Here is a 21179-nt window from a genome sequence, read left to right on the forward strand (position 1 = left end):
CCCCCTGGAGCTTGGTGGTATCATGGCACGTAGAAGTGTTAAAGGAGTCCCTGCAGGCTGCGTCTCGGTATTACGGTCGCTCTGACCAAGAAACGATTTCGGGGGAGAGCAATAGAGACGTGATCTGGACTAGAGGGGCCGGAGATCGGTAGACTGCGTGGCTAGAGAGGCCGGAGGTAAGTGGCCGTAGAAGTCGGGCGGACCCGGAATCCAGAGGAAACGGGACCATGACTTATGCTTATCTCTTCAAGTACATCATCATCGGGGACACAGGTAACCCGCGGGCGGCTGCCCTCAAGGCTGGGGCGGGGATCCGAAGCTCCCAAATTGGGCTGTGGGGGCGGGGCTCATTTAGTGGGCTGGGCGATTTCGAGAAGAGCGGGCGGGGGCGGGGCGGGGCTGGCGGGGGCGGGGCTCGGGGCTCCCCTTCCCCAGTCCGGGACGGCCGGAGTGGCAGACTGTTTGATCGGCCGCGTGACTCCTGGAACGCTCGCCCTCCTCTTTCAGGTGTGGGGAAGTCATGTCTCCTTCTGCAGTTTACAGACAAGCGGTTCCAGCCTGTCCACGACCTCACAATAGGTAAGTGCGTCTACCTGTCCCAGAACAGATAATAAAATCTAACTAGGTAAACTGGAAAGTTAGCAGCTTTCAGTGTTTGAAGTAAAAAGTTACCTCTCCCTACTTTTAAACTAGTCCAAAGTTATGTTAAATGAAGAGTGGTTAATCAAATGCTAATACATGGGGAGTAGTGTAATGGGGAGTAAATAATTGAAAGGTCGCTTTAGAGGTGAGTGTGAGGTATGGATCAGCTGCCGTAGGACCTTTTTTTCCCCAAATGCCATTTGTGTCTTTATGGGAAATCCCACGAAAGCATAACTACTTATTCAAAACCTCGCTTTGCGGTAAATTAGTGCTAACCTCACGTTTTTTAAAGTAATCACCAATACATGGATTTTTTTATGTGTTGGAGAGGAAGAAGCCAATTGAAGAGCCATCCCAGACTTAGAATTAAAGGGTAGATGAAACTAACAACTTTCCTTTTAAAGAAAGAGAGTATGGTGGAGTTCCAAAAGCACTGGTGATCCTGGTAAATATAAACATGTCCCTCGCATTTGTGTCAAGGCATGGCCTGCTGGGGCGTTAGCAACTTCTTCCCTATAATCTCCATAACCCCAGCCCAAATAAAGATTCTACGTATATAAAACTAGCCTTCTTGCCATGCAGATGCAATTTCTGAACAAAATCGCTAGTTTACATTCTTACTGTATTGTCACTTCAAAGTCCTACTTTATGGAAATCTGAAGCTACTACTGCTCCCACAGGACTTATTCAGAGACAAATAACTAATGGGGTTAGAAAAGGATTTAGAGGATAGCATCAATAGGAAAATGTGTTTGTAAATGCATACCATGTGAACACCCACACTGTGATAGGTGCTAATGATACAGTGCTGAACCAGGCAAACATTGTGCCTGCCCTTCAGTAATTTACAGTCTTCCAGTGTAGGAGGTGTGGCTGGGAGCAGATCCTGACGAGTAAATTCCTATTGCAAGAGGGAAGGGAAGGCTTCCACCTCTCTCAAGAAAGGCTGAAAATTGAAGAATGAGCAGGCGTTATCCAGGCAAAAGTGTAGAGAGGAGGGAAAAGTGATCAGAGCAAAACGCAATAAACATGTGCAAGGCTTGGGAATGGCAGAGACCAGGCTACCTTTGGAAAACTGAAAGTAGTTTAATATGGCTGGAGTGTGAAGTTTGAAGTGAAGAGTGGCAAAAAATAAAGCTAGAGAATAAAAAGTTGCCAAGTTTTGAAACACCCGAAGGTAATGGGAACAAATGAGAAGTTTTAAAGCAGATGAATGAAACATCAATCAAGTTTTCCCCGGTGTCCGATATAGGCCGCGTTTCTTTCTGAATTCAGCCTTCTGTACGAAGATAAACAGGCAGTTGTATAGAAAACAGACGCAAAATATAATGGTCTCTGAGTGTGTAACTAGAGGAAGTTGCAGAAAAGGAATCAAAAATTTTATTTTTTAATTGTTCCCCATTGAAATTCTATTCCTGTTGTCCAGAAAAAAGAAAAAATTTAGTGACTTTTTTTAGTAGGGTATCACTCTTCTTGATGAAGCAGCCTAAAATAGTAAGAAACAATTTTCATATATTTCTTATTGACTATAGCACCTCAGAGTTGAGAGAGAGATTCCGGATATATTGTGCATGGGGTCACTGAATAGGCACATATCAGTCCTTTATTGGAAGCTAGATTAGTGCTTTTTCTTACTTGGAAATCAGAATTCCTCAAGTACTGTATAAAGAAAAGAAAATAAGGTGAATTGTCTGATTTTTGATCACGATTTTTAATGCAAGTGATCTTCGATTTTTCAGTTTTGTCATGGCATTGCCTTGAAAGAAGATGAATGCCAGGTGAACCCAAACCTTTGTTCAGACTGTATGTTTCCCTATTCCTAAGAGGGAGGCTATTTCTGATGACCTCTGGGAATTATTGAAGATCTGAAAGTTATCATTCTTGAGAACTTATTTCTTAGATAGGTTCTTTTCTCAAAAAATTCTAGAATTGCAAAAAAGAAATACTGTTTTATATAGAGGACACGAGAGTGACTCTGAGAAAATGTTGGGAAATATTTTCAAAATTTTTAGATGTTTTTAAAAATTTACAAACTAAACATTACCTAGTCAAATTTAAGCATTAACATTGCTAAAAATTTATTCATCTTTTCTATTTGACTTAATTAGTTTTATCCCCATACCTGCTTTTTGGTTACATTTCTGAGGTCATTATCACTCAGAACACTGGGTTTTTTTTGTTTTTTCTTTTAAAGATTTTACTTTTCCTTTTTCTCCCCAAAGCCCCCCAGCACACAGTTGTATACTTTTTCAGTTGTGGGTCCTTCCTGCTGTGGGACGTGGGACGCCGTCCCAGCGTGGCCCGACAAGCCGTGCCATGTCCCCACCCAGGATCTGAACCGACGAAACCCTGGGCCGTCGAAGCAGAGCGTGAGAACCCAACCACCTGGCCACAGGGCCAGCCACGGAACACTGTTTTTAATTCTAGGAGGGAAATGAAACTTTAAAGAACACAGAATTAATTGGAGCAAGTAGGCAGTGGTAATGGGCTTAGTGGCACTGATTGCAGACAGAGAATGAGTGAGTTGTTAGCACATTGAGGAAAAGCGTGAACAACTCACTCAGCATGGCCATTGTTCGTGAAAATCATATTCTCTCTCTTGATCTTCGCTGACAGGTGTGGAGTTTGGTGCCCGTATGGTCAACATTGATGGAAAACAAATCAAACTGCAAATCTGGGATACGGTGAGAAAGGACAAAATAATTTAGCCCCTGACCACAGCTCAAATATAACAGTCAAGGCTGGTGCAGGGGAAAAGGGCTCTGGGGGTGGGGCTCATGGTGGAAATGAGAGTAGGGGAAAGATGAAAGCAAAAAGGTAGGGAAGCTTTCACTTCCACCTGTTACGGTTGAAAATTCTGAATGTCATATCTTTTTATTTTTGTTTTAAATTACCCAAGTAATATATGAGTTCTAGCAAAAATAAAATCAAATAATATAAGTGCATGGAGTAAAAATTGAATGTCCCCTCGCACACATAAACCACTTCTCCCTCCCAATCTTGGTTTCTGCTTTGCCAGAGTAAACCACTATTAATGATTTAGTGTTTATGCTTTCAGACTTTTTCTTTGCATTTAGACACACACATTTAAACGTATACAAATATATGGTAGTAGTTTTGTTTTTGTTAGTTTTTACGTGTGTAGAATTGTGGTAAAGTAGTCCTAGCTGTGTAACTTAGGTTTTTTATTTAACATTCCCTGTGGTTTAAGACTTCCATGTCTTGAGGCTTTTCCATGTTGGTACATATCAATCTACCTCATTCCTTTTAACCACTGCACAGAATCATAGAATGTCTGTACCTTAATTTATTTAACTATCCTCTCATTAATGGAAATTTAGGTTTCCAGTTTTTCACCATTTTGAAGTTTCACTGAATGTTCTTATTTACTACATCTTTATGCAGATGTTTGAGAATTTCTGTGGAATGCCTGTTCGGAAATGGAAATTCTAGGTCAAAGGTTATGCATATTTTAAAATTTGATAAATGTCGTACTGCCAAAATTTAGCCTGACTTAGTGTAATTTTGCTTCTTCCTGATAAATTGCCTTCATATGCATTGTCTCATTTGGTTTGTACCTTTCTTTCCCCTAAGGAAAATAATATCCTAGTCTCTATTCTAAGTTAAAGGGAGCTAGCAAATAATTCCTAATATTCACGTAAAATCTCTTCCTGTTTTTTGTTTCCTTATTATTTAATTCTCTTTCTTCTCAGAACTGAGAGCTGAAGCCCTTATAGCTACAAGCAGAGCACAGTGATTTTTACTTTTTTTCTTTTTCCTCCTTTCCCCTCCTTCTTCCCCCCAACCCCTACTGCCCCCAAAACAGGCAGGTGTCTGTCTTAAAAGCCATTACTTGCTACTCCAGGGTCTTTTTGCATAGAGTCCTTTTCAGGTGTTCTCCAGAGTTGTTACCACTTTTGGATGACTGATTGATCAGGTGCTTTTAACTAGGATGATATTGTCCTGTACTTTGTTGGTTGTATTTCCAAGCATTTTAATAGCCTTTTGCCCTTCTGATCAGATTTTTCTTCTCACCATATTGTAGGAACATGAATCACTTCACATCTCTGATATTGGTAACACTAGTCAGATCCCTCTGAAACGTCCCAACTTGCTTCTGAAGAGCTGCCACTTGTTCCTTTCTCCTTACATTGGTGGGGCCCAGGGGTTCTTTGTCAGTATTAATCCAATTAGGTATTACAACTCTCCTCTTACTATCCCCTGGTTTTTATATTACCGCAAAGGTAGATTTGGCTGCCTGAAGAGGCCGATAGGACATATTCTGAGGAAGTGACAAAGAGTGAAGCCTATAGGTATCAAGACAGCTATTAGCTAGGTTTTGCCTTTTTAACTTCAACCTCTCCCATTTCCAAAAATGGATGGGTTGGGGTTTTTTTGGGGTTTTTTTTGTGTGTGTGAGGAAGATTGGCCCTGAGCTAACATCTGTGCCAATCTTCCTCTATTTTATGCGAGATGCCGCCACAGTGTGGCTTGATGAGTGGTGCTAGGTCCATGCCTGGGATCTGAACCTGCCAACCCCAGGCCGCCGAAGCAGAGTATGTGAACTTAACCACTACACCACCAGGCCAGACCCCAAAAGTAGATGTTTTGATGCTAGGAGACCCAATAGCTGCCAGTTAGTGATATGGTCATGGTCATGAATGTGTCTAAGTGTTGGCTTGCTGGCTTTTTTTTTTTTTTTCCTTAAGTGGTAATGTGCGACATGTTTAGATCATGAAATAAGAAAGTTGAGAGCCGCTGCTCTGTTGACACACGTGAAACCACATGTGAAGAACCACGTGGCCAGATAGTCACTTGTGTTGCAACTGGTCTGGTTCTCGTCTGCTCTCTTTTACTAATTGTTTTGAAATTCTACTAATTTTTGTTGAATCATAAAGAGATACCATGTTTTAGAATATTGGAGTTTTCTATTTTGAAATTTTTAAGAGATTCCTACCTATAATGTAGTGTCTGTCTTGTGGACAGCTGATTTTTTAGGAAAACTGCCCTGAGCCCTGGTCGTCTTTCCCTGTTCCTTATTCCTAGTTGCCATGACAAGACCTCAACAAGGGACATCTTGGTAGTCCTGCCTTTATTAGTGGAACACTAAAGGTCAATTAGAATATGCCAATTTAAGTGCTTTGTATCTGACTAATTTTCTACATTGATCCATTGAATGAAACTTCCATTAGACAGAGTATTGGCATTCTAAGATAATTGTCCTTTTTACAGATAAAAGAATAGAAACAGAAAAGAAAGGTTAATGTGATGTGTTCAACATGATGTTGGAATTGAAAATACTCTTAAGTTTCTAGTCTTATTTCCTGTGGTTCTCTCCTAGGGGATATTGGGGAATGTCTTTGATTGTCACACTGACTGTGGGGTGCTGCTGACATTTAGTGACTGGGCACCAGAGATGCTAAATATTCAGCAATTTGATGGACAGTCTCACAGGAAGAATTGAAATCCACCCAAAATATCAATTGGATTCCCACTGAAAAATATTCGTTTCCCACCTGGGATTCTCCCTGGGCAGTCATGTTTCCTTTCCTTAATTCTCTTTTCTTAATAGAAGTTCTTTTTTAAAATTAAGTCCTTTGTGTTAGAGTGGCATGTGACCAAGTCATTTCTCTGGAAATAACCTGGTTTTGTTGGGATTTTTGTTGCCATTTGGTGGGAAAGGCTGGGCAAGAATCCTTCCGTTCAATCACCCGTTCCTACTACAGAGGAGCAGCTGGAGCCCTGCTGGTGTACGACATTACAAGGTGAGTCAGATCTGGGGGGTGGGAGAGACTTCCCCATGTTCTCGAAATCTTTTTCTTTGCTATCTGCTGATTCTGGTAAGAATGCTAAAGAGCCTCTCTAATATTTATCTTTACAGATATAGCTTTCCCCCTTTTCCCCTTGGACTTGCTTTGGCATTTTGAATGGGCCTCTGACCCATTTTCTAAACTTTTCTGCTGTAGGCGTGAAACCTTCAACCACCTGACCTCATGGTTAGAGGATGCCCGGCAGCACTCTAGCTCCAACATGGTTATCATGCTGATTGGAAATAAGAGGTAAAATTTTATTTGTATAAATAATAAGTACCAGGAGTTATCTCTAGGTACTCTGTGGACATTGAATCACTTGGTCCCCAAACTTTTTTGGTTTATAGTGCTCTTAGTATCTCAGTTAAAAAAAGAATTTTACTGTGGTAAAATGTACATGACATGAAATTTACCATTTTAACCATTTTTAAGTTTACAGTTGTGGCATTAAGTATATTCACATTGTTCTGCAACCATCATCATCATCCATCTCCAGAACTTTTTCATCTTCCCAAACTGAAACTCAGTCCCCATTAAACACTAACTCCATGTTCTCCATCCCACCAGCTAGCAACCACCATTCTACTTTCAGTCTCTATGAATTTGACTACTCTAGGCACCTCATATAAGTGGACTCGTACAGTATTTGTCCTTTTGTGACTTACTTCATTTAGCATAATGTCCTCAAGGTTCATCCATATTGTAGCATATGTCAGAATTTCCTTCCTTTTTAAGGACTGAAGAGTATCCCATTGTATGTATTTACCATATTTTGTTTATTCATCCATTGATGGACACTTGGGTTGCTTCTACCTTTTGGCTATTGTGAATAATGCTGCTGTCAACATGGGCATACTAATATCTGTTTGGGTTCTTCCTTTCAATTCTTTTGGGTATATACCCAGAAGTGGAATTGCTGGATCTTATGGTAATTCTATGTTTAATTTTTTGAGTACTGCCATACTGTTTTCCATACCGGCTACAGCATTTTACTTTTCCTACCAGCAGTGCGCAAGGGTTCCAGTTTCTCCACATCCTCACCAACACTTGTTATCCTCAGTAAATTTTCTATGGCACTCATAAGCCAAAAGAAATACCTAACAGTATTGTTATTAAATAGTTAGATCTAAAAATAGAACAAGTATTTTTGTCATAACAACTTAGTAACTGTTTGAAAAATGAAAAACATAAAAGAAAAAGATTTTTTTATTTCATTCTTAAATAACCATAATTACTTACTAGTGACTGTATGTGCCGGTCAGGCACTGCATAGCTTCTCAAACTTTGGAATCAAGATTGGACACTGCCACTCTCATTTCCTCTTCCAAATTGATTTTTGCACAGTGCTTGCTTTTTATCACAGCAACTGCCAAAAACTGAGCTTCACAAAGATAGGCAAATATTGAATGGAATCTCTGGTGATCTGATGTTAACACTGCAAACTATTTTAAGCTTGTAATTCATGTGGTGGTCTGATGTTGAGTGTTGCTATGTTTCCCTCAAAAACTTAAAGTATCGTGTGGCACCTTTGTAAGTTCATAGTACTGCCTAGAGTGTACCTAGAGTGCCTTGAGAACTGTGGCCGCAGACTAATTGTACTCATTTATTGGTTCAACAAATTTTTGGACAACCCACTGTATCCTACACTGTGCCAGACCCTGAGTGTGCAAGGTGAAGAGAGTCATGCACCTGCTCCCATGGAGCTTACAGTCTAGTAGGGACATAGATATTAAATATAGAATGATTTATGGCTCGTTACAAATTGTGAGAAATGCAGTGAAAGAAAAAAACGGTGTTGTGAAAGAGACTAATAGGGTCTGTGTTTTTGATTAAGAGTGATATTTAAGCTGGAATCTGCTGCATGGGTAGGAGTTCGGTAGGCAAAGATTAAAAAAACAAAAAGTATCAGATGGGGGAACAAACCGTGAAAGCCTTGAACTGGGAAGAAGCTTGGCAAGTTTATGGTGTTAAAAGAAACCCGGTCTGGTTGGACTGAGTCAAGGGGGAATGGTGCAAGATGAAGTTGGAAAAGTAGGCAGGAGCCAGGTCTTGTAGGACTTACAGGCCTTGGTAAGGGGTTTGGGTTTTATTCTAATTACAGTAGGAAGCATTTAAGAGTTTTAGGGAGGGAAGTGGCTTGATCCGTTTTCAAAAGCTTACCCTGGAGGGGAGTGGGAGTTGAGGTGGGGTCTCAGTGGCAGCAGTCCAGTGGCAGTGACTGGAGAGAGAGAGAAAAGGATGATTTTAAGGTACCTTTTGGAAGTATCTCACTTTGACATGGATTGTGTATTTGGAATGAAGGAGGAAAAGGTGTTAATAATAACATCTTGGTTTTTGGCTTGTGCCGTGACATGTGGAAGCCTAGGGCAGAAGCAGGTTGGTGCAGGGTCGGGGAGATCAAGTGCCATTTTGATGTAAGTTTGAGGTGCCTTTTACACATCAGAGTGGAAATAAAGAACAGACAAATGAACAAACAGATCTGGAGCTCAGAGGAGCATCAGGGCTAGAGGTAGAAATTTGGGAGTGTTGACATTTAGCTGGATAGTTCTCCCCTGGTCTTCACACTGCTGATGAATAATAAATACACATTTTGTAGATTTGTGGTTCTCTAATGGACTTACTCCTTGATTTTTTTTCATGGTTGAGAAACTGGAAACCTCCCAAATGAAAATTTCCAATTTGAAAAATGAAAACCAAACAGTCCATCCTTACGTTATCCTGCAGCCTTTTATTCTGTCTTTCATAAAGTCTTTCCATGCCACTTTATTCCCCTTCTCAGTCCTTGGCTCTGTCACCTAATTTTATCCATATCATTTTCTCTGAATCCTTCATTTCCCTGGTGGTAAGCTGCTATTATAACATGTTAATAATGAGAACAGTGAGAGTTAAGCAACTGTGTTCTCCTTATTTCTTGCTCTCTCTCTTCTTGTGGATTGATTCTAGTAAAAGAGGAAGACACTCATTACTGTGGGATGGGACATCTATGGCTTTTCTACATTCTAAGAACTGGAATCTTCCTTTCATCTTTCCTTTGCTCTCGCTGGATCTCTTAAAAAAGAAGTATAGGGCATAAGCCTTGAGTAACTATAGGGCTTGGCTAACCCTTTATAAAGCTTTTTCTCTGTAATAGAGTAAGGTATAATCCTCAACCATGCAGCAGCTGTCATGAATCTGAAGAATATTTTCCAAGAGGCTACAGATTTCAGTAACCCTGTACAAGAGAGTATCATGTAGGATCTACATTCTTTATGGATTAACTGGCAGTTGAAACAGCTATGGGTTTCTTTTAGAACAAGAGTTTCTTTTTTCACTTGGATCTTTTTTTAGTTTTCTCTTCAATTAATCTCTTTCAGTGACTTAGAGTCCCGTAGGGATGTGAAGAGAGAAGAAGGAGAGGCCTTTGCTCGGGAGCATGGTCTTATATTCATGGAAACTTCAGCTAAAACAGCCTGCAATGTTGAAGAGGTACTATTTGGAAAAAAGCAGGGAAAGCTTCTCAGAGATTACGCCATATCTTTGTCCTTTTATTCAGAATTCTATTCTCCTGTAAGACGTGGGTAAGGAAAGGATGCCTTGTGGTCAGAGTGACCGTGTGTCTCCCTAGAAGAGAAATGTCTCATTTCTTTTACCATGATTTCTGAGGTTTTACTTTTGCTTTGGGTAATGTTAATTAGTAAGTGTGGGTTAGACACCACTGTACCTTGTAAATCACTTTAGTTGGATGGTCTGATGAGTTCTCCTGTAGTCATTCCTAAACCTAGAGTTGACTTCAGTAACAAAGTAACAATAAAAATGGAGGGAAGAGCATGTTTGTTTTATTTGCAGATGGTACCAACCTAGGAGCCTTAGGAACATCTTGGGTTGGTACCAAAATACCCTATAATCCCTTTTCTCTGTTTGAAGCTACTCTCAATGGCTTTTACAGGGACTTTGGGGGACCTTCTGTGTTTTTAGTCCATTCTCCTAATGGTTCCTAATTTACCTCAAAAATCCAAATAGGAATAATATTTGTATCCTTTCCTCCTTTCTCTACCTAAACTTGAGCCTAATAATATAATTTATTTCTCCTTTAGGCCTTCATTAACACAGCCAAAGAAATATATAGGAAGATCCAGCAGGGTTTATTTGATGTCCACAACGAGGTGAGAAAGGGTCGGGGGGCTGACAGTTAACTTTGCTTTGTCTTAAACAGTATAGGAAGCTCCCTAGAATGTAAGCATTCCTTAACATTGTATTATTTGAAGCTATACCAATTCATACTTGATTTTTTTATGTAGGTACACAGAAACCTGTCATTATTTTCTGTTTTTCTCTCAAGTCTGAGACCCAGAATGCTTAAAGAAATTAGTTGGTGATCTAAAAGGCTTATACAGTATGAGAGGTTTTCTTCTCAACCTCAGTTTTTTTACTATTCCAGGACATGAGGGAGGTGTAATTCTTCATTGCTTAGCAGGGCCATTTCTATAAAGCAAACTCTGGGGCAAAACAAAAAAGAATTATATGCTAATATGCTACTTCAACTCTTGCTTCCTCCTACTCTTACCTACTCTTACCTCACATCCTGGTTCTGCACATAGCTGTGAAACATAAGTTTTAACCGTCACCTTAAAAATGGGTATAAAAGTCCCTTCTATGCATCTATAATACTTATACCACTGCTGGTCATCTCATCTTTACTGTCACAAGGTTATTGTTCCACCACAGTCCATCTAGGGCACATGGTTACCTGCCAAGGTCATATCTGCTTTTAGAAAATGTAATTAATGATTTCTCCTTTTATCCCTCTCCTTTCTCCCATTTAATTTAGCATTGAGGTGGGAACTGTTGCCTTTTTTCTTTTACAGGCAAACGGCATCAAGATTGGTCCCCAACAGTGTATTTCAACATCAGTGGGATCCAGCACCTCCCAGCGGAACTCTCGTGAAGTAGGGTCCAACTCTGGCTGCTGCTGAACATCTGGCCTGGACTCTTTTTTTCCTTCCTGGAACAGCTTCAGATCAATAGGCTTAAAGAAAGAGGTCTTACTTGCTTTGGCTGAGAAAAGCCTCTTTTCAAGGTGTGATGTTTTGCCTTTCCACTTAAAGACCAGGGGAGAATTTGGGCCCTTACTGACCTGTCCTTCTTCAGGGACGTGAGCATTCCCTATAGATTAGGGCTCTTCTCATCCTCCTATTTTAATTTCTAGCGTGTTAGAATCACAGTTGATTGTCATAGTAGTTCAAAATAAATAAATTCTTTTATAAGCATTCACAATCTGCTCCCCAGCAAGAATTAGTGACAAGGGTCTAGGACATTCTGCCTGAGCACTTGAGATTCCTGGGATCTGGCTGGCCTTTGGATGATAGATCCTTTGCCTAGGAATTTCATTTGAGTTTTTTCACTTGCCACTTGTAAGGGTTCTTGCAGAAGGCATTTCCTTCTAGTTGAACTGCTCAAGGATGCTGAATACTTCTCTAACATCCCATTGCTAGTTTCTCTCTTTTGGAGTAACTACAAAACTTTCGAGAGCAGTGGAGTTGTTCCTGGCCCTGTGGCCACTTATTATCATTACTTAAAGAAAACATTCCTTCCCTGTTCATTTTGTTTTAGGGACCAGAGCTAACACTGCAGTATCTTACCCCAAATAGACCCTTACTATTTCATCACACTCACTTCTTAACTAGATCTATTTAGACTTTCTACTCTAATCAAGCTAGTTGGCTTACTGGACATGACATATTTACTTCTACTCCTATGCCTTTGCACATGCCCTACTCTCTGCTAACAATACTCAGAAAGTCCAAAAAATTTTTCCTTCAGAAAGCGTTCTTTGACTGACCTAGGGACATCTACACAATTATTGACCCAGTACTCCTTAGCTTTCATATGTTGTTTATTCATCTGTGTATTTATTTGTATTTATATTACTTTGTAAATATGTTTTGTAGTTATGTGGAATCTGTCTCCCCATATAGGTTGTAAGCTCCTTGACAGTAGGAACCATGTTATCCCCTAACTTTTGTAAACCTCTCCCTCCACCATTCCTTTAGTGCCTAGTGCTACTCATTATGTGATCACTGAATTTGACTGACATACTTAAAGACTTAGAACAGGTTTATTTTAGACTGCAGAGGAAACACAAGGCTTTAGAGTCATCTCTTTGTAACTCTGTCTCAATCCCTTTCATCTGCTCACCCTGGATTCTTAATTGTTCTCCTTCTCCTCTCTCCCTTCCCTAGCTCTTTGCCTCCATTCCATGCAGCATACAGTAAGGCTGCCTGTTTCCAAGCAGTCAAAAAAGTGGGTACTTCTCCAACCATTCTCCTTTTCAAGAGCGTATAATACTAGCCTAGCCAAATTTGCCTTTGCTTTACTCATTATGCAGCCTTCTGGGTCAGTTGCTATATCTTTTTGCTCCGATGTCCTGTTCTCTTCCACAGCACTGAGGTCTTATGAATTTTTCTAATTTTTTTGTTGTTGATGAATTGTTTCATTATTAAATATATGCATGTATCCAAGCTGCTCATATTTCATGTGTCATTTCTAACTGTATCCCAAACTAAGTAGATACTGTCCTCCTAGGGAATTGTATCAAAGGTATCAGAAGCCTTGTTGTTTTTAAGATTGGCACCTGAGCTAACATCTGTTACCAATCTTCTTTTTTCCTCCTCTTTCTTCTCCCCAAAGCCCCCCAGTACATAGTTGTATATGCTAGTTGTGAGTGCCTCCAGTTGTGCTGTGTGGGACACTGCCTCAGCATGGCCTGATGAGCGGTGCCGTGTGCGTGCCCAGGATCTGAACCAGCGAAAGCCCCAGCCACCAAAGCAGAGTGGGCGAACTTAACCATTCAGCCACGAGGCCGGCCCCAGAAGCCTTCTTGAGAAACAGTCATTTTATACTGGATTCTGCCCTCAGTAGTAGTAGTAATAGTTAACACTGCACTACAGCAAGTTGGAAGACATTTGGGGTGTTGCTTTGATTATGCTTTTGTTTTGTTTTTTAAAATCTGACCTCGTTCCACAAAGGATTTGAGGCTGTTGAATTTGGGATTAGCCTGCTCCCTTACTCCAGGGACAAAACTAAATGGAACTTTATATTTTTTGTACAGGAGATTTTCTTTACCAACCAAAACAATCTTCATTGATTGGGAGGCCTTAGAGCGTTGGTCAAAGACAGCTTTCTCCCTAGAGCTGCTGCTTTCCGTCATTACTGGATACTATTTTGCTGTTTTGGAGCATGTCTTTTTAATCCTAAATCTCACATCCAGTTCTATTACCCACCACTCATAACCTTCTGTACTTGGGTATTTCACCAATTGTAAGGGAAGCATGAGAAACAAAAGTATCTGGGCAAATTTGTGACCTGTTGATCATTGCTGATGTTCTGAGCGAAATGGTCATGAAGAATTATAGAAAGTGCATCTCCCACTGCCACGTAAAGAATAGTAGTTATGAGATAATTAAGGGTGTTGATTGGTTTTTGAAGGCCAGGACCATTGGAAATCATACCATTTATAGCAGTTTAAATCATACTATTTATAGATCATTAAAGGGGACAGAAATTATTAGACAAAGCACATCCTTTCCCCTTTCTCTGATGCCTTAACTGGTTCCTTCGACAGCAGATTTATTTTGTACCAAATAAGCAGAAGGATAATAGGTTCTTATTCTAGAAAGTATTAAGATCATGTCTGTATATGCATTTACAAACACATTGTTTTGATAACTCCTAATACTAACCTCCAGTTTGATTATAATGACAGCAGTAGCCAGGGGAGAATTTGGCCAACAGATTTTGTTCAATATACAGGGAAATGTATTTGGCCAAGTCTTATCACCGTTCTGATAAAATAGTGACTCATATGACTTCTTAAGGTCTCTGAGCTCCTACCATGTAGACCATGCAAATATGTTATTCCTTGAGAAATTCCTTTAATGATCTGGAATGACTCCCTTCACTCACCAGTTAAAAAAATGAAAACTTGCAAGTTGTAATAGCAGTAGAGATTTCCACTAAGAAACAGCAGAAAACCTTTCTCATTGAGTGCAAGAGAATTTCACCTACAATAAAATTATTTCCTTTCCAATTTAAATGCAGTAGTTAGAAAATTACCCTTTGCAGCCAATTTGGTTTCCAAGGTTGTCCCCTAATGGCCCTCCTCCTTACATATAATTTCTCCTCTATCGTTTGCTCTATCTGTATTCATAAGTAGTTTGGGTCTATTGATGAATTTAGGCCATTAAAGAAGAAAATTTTCCCTAAATCCTCTCATTTCCCACTGACTCAGCCCTCTGTGCCGTCAGTCAGAACACTGGAAAACTTGCAAGTGAAGAGTATGGCTTAGAAGCACCTAGAATAGACACATAACCTATGTTGGTCATGTGCTGGAGTGAGGTGTCTATAAAGGACTATCCCAGGAACCAGGAAAACTCACTCTCGTTCCAAGAATTCATTTTTGTTTCTTTGATTTGGTGAGATCGCTTCACTCCTATGAGAGGAGGGTGGTGGTGGCCTCTTGCCATATTCAGCATTATTCCAGTTTCTCCCCATGGCGACTGAAGGGCATTCTGATTATATAAAGCACGTTGGGGCTGGAGGCAAGCAGTCCGACAGAACACCGAAAAGGGCTTCAAATTCTTCAACCACTCCTTCCTCCTCCCGGTGCCCAAGGCACTAGCCCGACCCAAGATGGCTTCCCAGAAACAGGTACCTAAATGTAGTTTCAGTTTAGAGCGCCCCCAATGGCGGGGGTCAAAAAAATACTCCGAGAGGCCTGAACTCCTGTAAACTGAGCGGTCAGAGGTGAGATAACCGCCAGATTTTCTTTTCAATCAGGCATATCTGTGGTTGCCTACGTACCCTTCTCAGCCTTTTAGGACCTCCCACCCTCAAGGGACTTCCTGAATGGCGCTCACACTACCCTGCTGGAAGAGGCCTGGCCTCGGCCCTGCCATTGGTGGAGCGGATCGTAGGTGGGCGGAGCCGAAGGAGAATGGACTACTAGCAAGCTAGGTTGAGGCGAGGCCTGGCCATGCTCCGCCGGAAGGCGCCTTGTTCTCCGAAAGGGTGAGTTGAAACGCTCGCTGGCTGGAAAGGAAGCACCAGGACTTGTTCAGGTAGGATTCTGCTCACACCCGCTCCTCAGTGCTGGTCCAGAAGTCCTTGAAAAAGCTAAGGCTCTTAGAATTGGTTTCAATAACTCGTCCTCCTCGCTCCCCCGCCCCCTGCCCGTCCCCCGGTTGTGAGGGATCAGGTGCTGGGTGATGCTCTGGACTGAACCATTCTCCTTTGTGAGAGGCCGGGGGAGAGGGCGGCTGCCGGGCCGCGGGGCTCGAGTCAGGTCGGGCCGCGAAGGGGACTGCCCCGGCCGCTGTAGAGTTTTTAGGGCTTGTCACTGCATACTGGGCGTGGTGTAGATTTGAGGCAGCTCCTTATTCTCCTTGCCCCTTCAAGAGGGGGGGAAATCTCCCCGGCTCTGTTTGGTTACTCCATACTTTGGACTCAGAAGTGGGAGGTTAGGGGGGGTTTCTTCTTTCTCTTTCATTTTTCCTTAGTTTTTCTATTTTAATAATAAAAGTGAATAGGAAAGCTTGGGGTGAGCGTGTGTAGATTACTGTACCTTCTTAGGTGTAATTTCTGTGGGTCTTTGGCAGAGAAGAGCAGGATATTGGAGAGTGTATAGAGATGGTGGGAAGAGAGGCACTCAAGCCTTGCATCTCCGTTGACAGGTCTGCAGAGCTCACTGGTTTTCTGTTGCATTATGTAAACTCTTCCCTGGCAGAAGACCCCTCCCCCTGCCTGGGAGCGAATGCAGTTTCCTTATTTACCTGTCTCTAGTGTTGCAGGAAATTTCCCTGCCTTTGCAGCGGCTGTACAAATGCGGCAGCTCCTACCTTTTAAAGGGCAGTCCTGAAGTGATTAAGCTTTTCCCAGAAGACCTGTATAGTGGAGGTGTATAGGAGTATAGGTGTTTAGTGGACGAGTCTCTTTTCAATGAGTGAGCATAGTGAGCCAGAAGTCAAAGACTTAGAACTCGATGTGTTTTTCTTTTCAAGAGTAGACAGTGGAACGCCCCAAACACAAGCCAGAGGAGCTGCATTGTCGGTGTCTCCTGCATCCTACCATCACACCAGCATCCAGAGATTATTTACTCTTCATGTTGTTTTGAGCCTATCAATTCAGTCAGGGATTCTGTGGCTGGGTTATCTTTAGCATCAACTGAGGGCCTCTCTGTGTGGGGCACTTTAGATAATAGAAGGTGAGTTTGTGATTTGAATACTAATGTCCTCTGTTATTTAATTAGATAATGTCTTCTACTTAGGAATTTTTTTTTGTATTGGCCATGAAATTGGTTTAGATTTCAGGACAAATTGTGGTCGGCCTCTTAGGGCCAGAACGTGAGAAATGTCTCCTTCCAAGTATTTTGGAATTATCCCACCCCTTAAAAGAAGAATTATGATAAGGAAAACAACATTTTCCATTTAAGAAGACCTGGGTTGCAAGAGTGGCATGCCAATGGGTCTGCACGGCAAGATGAAGGACGTTGGCCAAAGAGAGGGTAGGCATGTGTGTGAAGAAACAGGCTTGGGGGAAAGGTTTAAAACTAAAGTAGCAAAGGAGTAATGAATGCACTGGGATAAGGGATTTGATGGAATAATGTATGGGTACTTGCACAGTTCACACCTTCCCCGTATTTGATCTGTCCTTTGCATCTGGCCCTTTGATTTTGTCAGTTCCCAAGTTGACAAAATCCATTTAGACATGGATAGAAAATGATAGAAATAGATAGAAATCTACTGAGCTAGTTGTGAATCACCAGGAAACACAGATCTTGTATTTCCCTGGGACAGCCTTATCGGCAGCATAGCTGGGTGATGGGGTGGAAGAATCTTGGTATTGTGGTAACCACTACTGCAGAGCTTTGGTTGAAACTGGAAAAACTTGACGTTTTATGTGAAGAAAGGTCGAGTTTCTGATAAGTAATGTAGGATGATGAGGGGATCGTTCTTTAAAAGGAACCATTGTACACATCTCCTTTAAAAAAGGGTGAGATTTTTCTAAGCCAAAGTACCATTTAAGATTAATTTGTGAGTGCCAAGAAATGTGCTTGCTTATTGAAAGAATGAGATTTGATATTCTCGTCTGTGGAAATACTGTAACATTTTCAGAGCGTTTGGATGAATGCTAAATGCTTGGAAGTTACTATTTGTCCACAGCCCTGCAAGAGTTAAGCTATCCTCTGAGCTTACATTGAGCCTAATACCTGGGGGATAAACAGAAGACAAATATTTTTCTGGACCCTCCACCCTCACCCCTAGAAGTCCCTCCACTTCTGGACTTGTATTTGAGCAAGTCCCTGATCTGCAGGTCTTTGCATGACCTACCCTTGCACTACTGTGACTAACCTAGTATTTACCATTTTACCTTTAGCATTTGATTCATTGATAGACTATCATTTCATATCTTACTCAGCTTAACTTTTTATATCTCCTCTTTAATTAATTTTTTATTCTTTTCCTCACAAAGTTGGTGGTCCTCCTTTCATCCTCCTCTTAGGATTTTGTTGACTTTGCTTTCTGTTTTAATTCACCAACATTGTGCGTTTTTGCTTCCATCTTCCTGAGGCCTCTTAAGGAATGCAGAGAGACCCTGAGAGCTGTTGTGTGAACCATTTGCTATTGCCTAAAAGTTTATTTAACCAATTAAAAAAATGCAAATTTTATCCTAAATAACCTTTCCCCTCCTTGACCTCTCAGTTTTGTCTTGTGTATGCAAGCATATGAAGCTGCAATTTAGCTTTTTGTGTGTGTTTTCTCTTTCATATTGCCTTTAAGATTTTCATTGTATTTGTATTGCAAAATAACTCCACCTCTTTGTAGTTACTGGATGTTTTATATAGTTTTAAACTACAGAGTATGTTAGTCTCTGAGATTTCTCATTAATCTAATCTGTGGGTAACATTTTTTTTTTCCCTTTAACTGTCCATTACTTTCTGTCCTTCACTAAGCTCTTGGTTGTTTATGTCACAAAATGGTCAACTTTAAAATATCTTAATTCTTGCCTTCGGATTTCAGCAAGAGACTTTTAAGAATAAAACACTGAATTTCTATCCACTAATGTATGTTCCATGATAATCAAAAATCCAGCAGGTATAAGCAGACAGTAGACTGATCTAGCAAATTGCTCTACATTCGTCTTCAGCAGGGATGGATCCAGGAAAATATCCCGAGCAGTGGAATAGTGTAAGGAACCTAGACAACGTTCTAGCCTCTTCAAATTCAGACCATCCAAGTGTGTTCTCACTAGTTTGTTTGAAAAGAATTCCCAGAACAGCAGACTCAGTCACATTCAAATAAAAGTACAAAAAAATTTCAAAGATGCACCAAGGATTTTAAAATTATTTACTCTTATGCATAATTATTAAGAAAAGATTAACTTTGTTATTTAAAGAATGAAACATCCCTGATTTTATTTCCAGTATACATTTCCAGAGAAATTTGTTGTGTATGGCTTCATTTTATTTGGTATTTTCAGACTTTATTTCATTTTTTAAAACATTAATTAAATGACATGCTACTGAAATTGCTAGATAATAATAGGATTGTGCTGCTTTTCTCTCCTGTATGTCAGTACCTTAAATGTGATAGTTCTAATCCTTTTGGTAATGTCCCAGTATTCCTGTGATTAGTAATTTCGTAATAATGCATTTTGTTTTGAGAGTCTGTTATTCTCCTAAAACTATGTTAGTAACTTTCTGAGAAAGGATATATTAACTGAATTCTTTTTTTTTTAAAGATTTTATTTTTTCCTTTTTCTCCCCAAAGCCCCCCAGTACGTAGTTGTATATTCTTCGTTGTGGGTCCTTCTAGTTGTGGCATGTGGGATGCTGCCTCAGTGTGGCTTGATGAGCAGTGCCATGTCCGCACCCAGGATTTGAACCAACAAAACACTGGGCCGCCTGCAGCGGAGCGCGCGAACTTAACCACTCGGCCACGGGGCCAGCCCCTTAACTGAATTCTTAATTTCATCTGACAGGAAGGATATTCAAGAGCTGTAAAAGTCTTTCACATTTCTCAGATTGTCTTTCATGGTCATTATAGAAACTTTTGGAATATCTTGCTTTCATTTTTCTTCCCCTCCATACTTGGGGATATACTACATCTTTGGGAATTATTTCTTTGGGACATGGATATTCGGAAGTTAATTGTCCCATTAGTCATATGGGAATTTCTTTTTGGGAGGTTCTAGAAGAAACCAGTGATTTCAGTAGTTTGGCTGCCTGTTTAGAGCCCAAATCATAGTAGGATTTTGTAATAGAATATGATTTTATCAGATCTACATCTACCCAAGTAAACTGAGTAACTGGGGGTATTTTTCCAGATTTTTGAAAAGAGGCTACCAAGGTGCATGAACACTGAACTTTCACTTGATGTTTTTCTTCACTGCTTCCAGTCAGTACTCAATCATTCTTTTTTTTCCCCCCTTGTCTGGGGAGTGGAGCACATTAGTCAGCTCTTTATTTATTTACACATCAATTCTCCTGTAAAATGTAGCGCTTTTGTCTGTTTTTCAGGTGTTCCTCTTGTTGGGAGGACCTTTCTCATGAGGTCTTAAGTAAATATAGGTAATGGTCCCTTCCATTCACTACTCTCCTCAGTCATGGGAGTCAAAAGTTGAGGCAGCTGGATCTGGGCATGTAACTACCAAGGGGCAGCCTCATTAGTTGGAAAACTATAAGTTCCCACAAGCAGGCATTCTGAAGTAAATGGAGTGCTATGAGACAGACACTGGCATCATTCCTACTAACACAAAAATGATTAATTGAATTACCTGGATGTTGCCCTAGACACCAGTGCTGGTTGAAGTCTTTTCCATGGTTTTGAGGTTAAAGGGTTGTACTGCTTTCTCAGCACAGTAGTACTAGAGTCCTTTCATCCTGCCCAGCAGTCCTGCTATTCTCATTGTGAAACTTTTACATCTATTTCAGTATCCCACCATTCTGCTTGGCAGATCAGCTCAGCCAAGTCTCTAAGGAGTAATTTTGCTTTGAGAGAAACCTTTGGTGATATTCTTTTCAAATTATTGGACAGAGAATAATAAACTCCTTTTTATTTGCCTACTATGTGCCAAACATTGTACGTTATCTTTTAAGCTTAAGAATAACCCTGAAATGTATGTGATGTTAGCTTCATTTTACAGAAGAGAAAAAATAAGACTTAGTAAGGTTAGGTAACTTAACCAGGAGTAGGACTCTGGTCTTTTGGACTTCAAAGCCCCATTCATTATCCAGCCTCCCCCCATTGAAAAGTTCAGTGCTCACCCCTGTGGGAGAACTGTCTTTGACCACAACATCAGACAAGTAGGCATCGGTAGCCTGTTAAAGCTGTACCTTTAGCAGTTGTAGAACCTGGAAAATGTAAAATTTCTTTTTGTATCTCTGTCAAAAGGAAAAAAAGAATAATGTTCTGTTTCTTTTATTTAACTTAGTATTTTGAAGATAAGATTATGTAAAATACTTTAAGTTCTATACTTGGTCAGTCTTGCAAATAACTCCATTTTTTAGCCAATGTAAGTCAGAGAAGCTCACTAAATTTTCGACAGTCCCTTGTCACTGAGGTCATTTTTTGTACCTGGAGGCACAAGTGTGATAATAACAGTGCTTTATGTTTCTTCAACCCGTCACACATACTTTTGTAACATAAACAATCCCTCACAAATAATTAAGTAAATGTTTATATTTTTATGTTA

General features: G+C 40.5%; 2 protein-coding genes across 5 annotated transcripts in view; both read left to right on the top strand.

Annotated features, from left to right (window-relative positions):
* Positions 1-47: 47 nt before the first annotated feature.
* RAB2B (RAB2B, member RAS oncogene family) lies at positions 48-12949 on the top strand. The gene is made up of 8 exons (XM_046650515.1): positions 48-273; positions 508-579; positions 3259-3326; positions 6325-6407; positions 6609-6701; positions 9806-9917; positions 10526-10594; positions 11297-12949. Exons 1-8 carry the CDS (start codon positions 228-230, stop codon positions 11402-11404), a joined length of 651 nt encoding a protein of 216 aa, XP_046506471.1. The 5' UTR covers positions 48-227; the 3' UTR covers positions 11405-12949.
* Positions 12950-15455: 2506 nt separating this feature from the next.
* The window catches only part of CHD8 (chromodomain helicase DNA binding protein 8), a 57894-nt gene continuing 52170 nt past the window's right edge, over positions 15456-21179 (top strand). The window contains exons 1-2 of one of the 4 annotated variants that reach the window (XM_046653939.1): positions 15466-15547; positions 16487-16689. The gene's annotated coding sequence lies outside the window, so the exon portion shown is untranslated. Of the gene's footprint in view, positions 15548-16486; positions 16690-21179 lie in introns of those variants that run through there. The other 3 variants (XM_046653938.1, XM_046653942.1, XM_046653943.1) reach the window with 3 other exon arrangements.

Source organism: Equus quagga, chromosome 2 (assembly GCF_021613505.1).
Source record: "Equus quagga isolate Etosha38 chromosome 2, UCLA_HA_Equagga_1.0, whole genome shotgun sequence".
NCBI classification, from domain to species: domain Eukaryota; kingdom Metazoa; phylum Chordata; class Mammalia; order Perissodactyla; family Equidae; genus Equus; species Equus quagga.

Coding starts and splice junctions, on each gene's coding strand:
- RAB2B (XM_046650515.1), top strand. CDS start 228: ATGACTTATGCTTATCTCTTCAAGTACATCATCATCGGGGACACAG. Junction 580..3,258: donor TGTCCACGACCTCACAATAG/GTAAGTGCGTCT, acceptor CTTCGCTGACAG/GTGTGGAGTTTGGTGCCCGT. Junction 3,327..6,324: donor AACTGCAAATCTGGGATACG/GTGAGAAAGGAC, acceptor TTGGTGGGAAAG/GCTGGGCAAGAATCCTTCCG.